This window comes from Carlito syrichta, unplaced genomic scaffold (genome assembly GCF_000164805.1).
Source record: "Carlito syrichta isolate Samal-C Ts95f unplaced genomic scaffold, Tarsius_syrichta-2.0.1 Scaffold86295, whole genome shotgun sequence".
Lineage (NCBI taxonomy): Eukaryota > Metazoa > Chordata > Mammalia > Primates > Tarsiidae > Carlito > Carlito syrichta.
In genome coordinates this window covers 246539-249413 of record NW_007030391.1, presented here as the reverse complement: position 1 = coordinate 249413, position 2875 = coordinate 246539, and the positions used below count along the sequence as shown (strand labels likewise).

Sequence of the window (2875 nt, the reverse complement as noted above, 5' to 3'; positions counted from 1 at the left end):
CCCGTCCCCGGCCCACCTCTCTCCTTTCTCTCCAGGGAACTCCGCACGAACCGGTGCCTCCGATGGACCTTGTCCGACTGGCTTTGAAAGGGTTAACGGGTCCTGCGAAGGTGAGGTCGGGCAGCGGCGGGAGGGGCTTGGCCCTAGGGGCGGGGCCTGCCGGGATCGCGTCCCTGGACTCCACCCGGACCTCCCCAAACTTCGCAGATGTGGATGAGTGCGCGACAGGCGGGCGCTGCCAGCACGGGGAGTGTGCCAACACACGCGGCGGCTACACGTGCGTGTGCCCCGACGGCTTCCTGCTCGACTCGTCCCGCAGCAGCTGCATCTGTGAGCCGCCAGGCGTTGCTGAGCCTGCGTCCCACGCCCAACCTGCCCTCAGACCCCATCCCAGAGCATCCCCGGCCCAGCGTTCCCTCGGCCACCCCCAGATCCTCCTCGACTACGAGATCACCCCCAGCCGGCCCTAGACCCCTCCCCCCCCAGAACTTCGCGGATTTTTTTACATCCTCAGACTCTCCGGACTATCTTCAGACCTCTCAAACGTTTTGGATTAACATCCCTTCAGACTCCCAGCCTTTCTTGAGCTGCGCTCAGAGCCCCCTCGAACACTCGACTTTTCAGATCCTGAGATCCTTCTCCGATTCTCTCATTGGCCCCTCGGGCCCCAAGTCCATCTCAGACCTCCAGAGCCTCCAGTTCTGCTTCAGATCTCTCCCAGATGCTCCTCGCACCCACCCAGCCCTCCCCGGGACCATTGCCCTCCCTCCCAGATCCCTCGGTTCCGCCACACTCCCAACCCCACCCTGAAGAATTTCCTTTCCCTCCCCCAGCCCAGCACGTAATCTCGGAGGCCAAGGGGCCCTGCTTCCGCGTGCTCCGCGACGGGGGCTGCTCGCTGCCCATTCTGCGAAACATCACCAAGCAGATATGCTGCTGCAGCCGCGTGGGCAAGGCCTGGGGCCGGGGCTGCCAGCTCTGCCCACCCTTCGGCTCAGGTGAGCACCTGCTAGTCCCAGGAGGCCACATGAGGGCATTCACTCTAAGCCCCGCTCTCTACCCTGAGGCGACTCACTGCCCTCATACCAGGCTGGGCTCCAGCCTTGGCCTCAGACTCCTCCAGCAGTAACCAAGTGCACCCCTGAGACACCCACCCTGAAGTCAGACTTTGTCTTCCCAGTGTCAACTCCAGCCCCTGAGATATGTTGCCTGCCCAAACCTGTCGCCGAACTTTGGCCAAGTCCCCAGCTTCTGAGACACCTGCCTTCAGCTTAGGCCCACCCTAGACATGAGTCTCCCTGAGAAGCCTCCCGGGCTTTCTATCTCTGCCCAAAACTAAACCCCACAACAGAGGTATTCTGTGACCTCCTACTCAGTCACTGTACACCCCTCAACTCCTGTTCCTGCCTCCCTCCCAAATGGTGTAAATGCCCTTGGCCCCACCTTTAGCCTCTGAGATGTCCTAATCTTTGGCCAGGACACCACCCTGTCCCAGCATCCAATCCAAACCCCTGACACACTCTTAGGCCAAACCCTGCACTCACCAAGGCCAACCTCCAAACTTCCACTCTCCTTTCTTTCTGCCCTCTCTGCGCCTCCTCCTGTCCTATTCCCAGAGGGCTTTCGGGAAATCTGCCCAGCTGGCCCTGGCTACCACTACTCGGCCTCTGACCTCCGCTACAACACCAGACCCCTGGGCCAGGAGCCACCCCGAGTGTCCCTCAGCCAGCCACGCACCCTGCCAGCCACCTCTCGGCCGTCCACAGGTGAGCTGGCTCCTGGAGGAGGGGATGCCATTGCCCCACAGGGAAAGGAGGTGAGAGAGGAGTAGGGACACCCAAACCTGGGACTCCACTCGCTGATACCCCTTCCTTACCAGGCTTTCTGCCCACCCATCGGCCGGAGCCCCGGCCCGGCCCTGAGCTACCCTTGCCCAGCATCCCTGCGTGGACTGGTCCTGAGATTCCTGAATCAGGTGCGGCGGAGAAAACTGAGGGCACTGATGAAGGTGTTACCGGTAGAGTTCTGAGAAAAGAGACTTCAGGGAGAAGATTCCAGGACAGAACAAGTGGGGATGTCACAGCAGCGGAATTAAGGAATGGGTGGGAAGAGATAAGGGCTTGAAGAATGAGGTAATAGATTAGCAGCTGGGGTGAGAATTGGGTGCAGACTCTCTACGGATTGAGCAAGTCATTTAACCTGAGACTCACTTTTCTCATATGTAGAATGGAAGTTATTGTGAGGCTTCAATGAAATGCCTCTGAAGTGTCTGACGCATAAGTGCTCAGTTAATGTTAAATAAATATTTTTTCAGGGAGGGCGCTAAGAATGTTTCTCAGGCAGAGGATCTGAGGAGAACGTTCCATTATAAAGGAGATGGGGGTCAGAGGTAGAAGACAGGCCTTGGGGAGGGGACATCCATGAAGGTGTTTTAGGCACAGAACCTGGGGTATTTTACTGCGTTGAAAGTAATAGAGGATTCAGAGATGGGGTAACCATGGCTGACTGGACACCCCCCCCCCAGGTCCTTCCTCGGGCATGTGCCAGCGCAATCCCCAGATATGCGGCCCAGGACGCTGCATTCTGCGGCCGGGCGGCTACACCTGCGCTTGCGACTCCGGCTTCCGGCTCAGCCCCCAGGGCACCCGCTGCATCGGTGAGCCGGGCTGAGGGGGTGAATGGAGGCGGGGGGGGGCTCTGCCTGGTCACCCTGTGGTCAGCCCCTTCCCTGCCCTCAGATGTGGACGAATGTCGCCGCGCGCCTCCGCCCTGTGCTCCCGGGCGCTGCGAGAACGCACCAGGCAGCTTCCGCTGCGTGTGCGGCCCGGGCTTCCGAGCGGGCCCGCGGGCTACGGAGTGTCTGGGTGAGAAATGC

General features: G+C 60.2%; 1 protein-coding gene across 1 annotated transcript in view; it reads left to right on the top strand.

The window, feature by feature from the left end:
• LTBP4 (latent transforming growth factor beta binding protein 4) overlaps positions 1–2875 on the top strand; it is a 30740-nt gene that overhangs the window by 11366 nt on the left and 16499 nt on the right. The window contains exons 7-13 of the mRNA XM_021711894.1: positions 36–110; positions 208–330; positions 834–998; positions 1617–1766; positions 1880–1975; positions 2525–2656; positions 2739–2875. Of these exons, the coding sequence (XP_021567569.1) occupies positions 36–110; positions 208–330; positions 834–998; positions 1617–1766; positions 1880–1975; positions 2525–2656; positions 2739–2875 (878 nt within the window). The remainder of the gene's footprint in view (positions 1–35; positions 111–207; positions 331–833; positions 999–1616; positions 1767–1879; positions 1976–2524; positions 2657–2738) is intronic.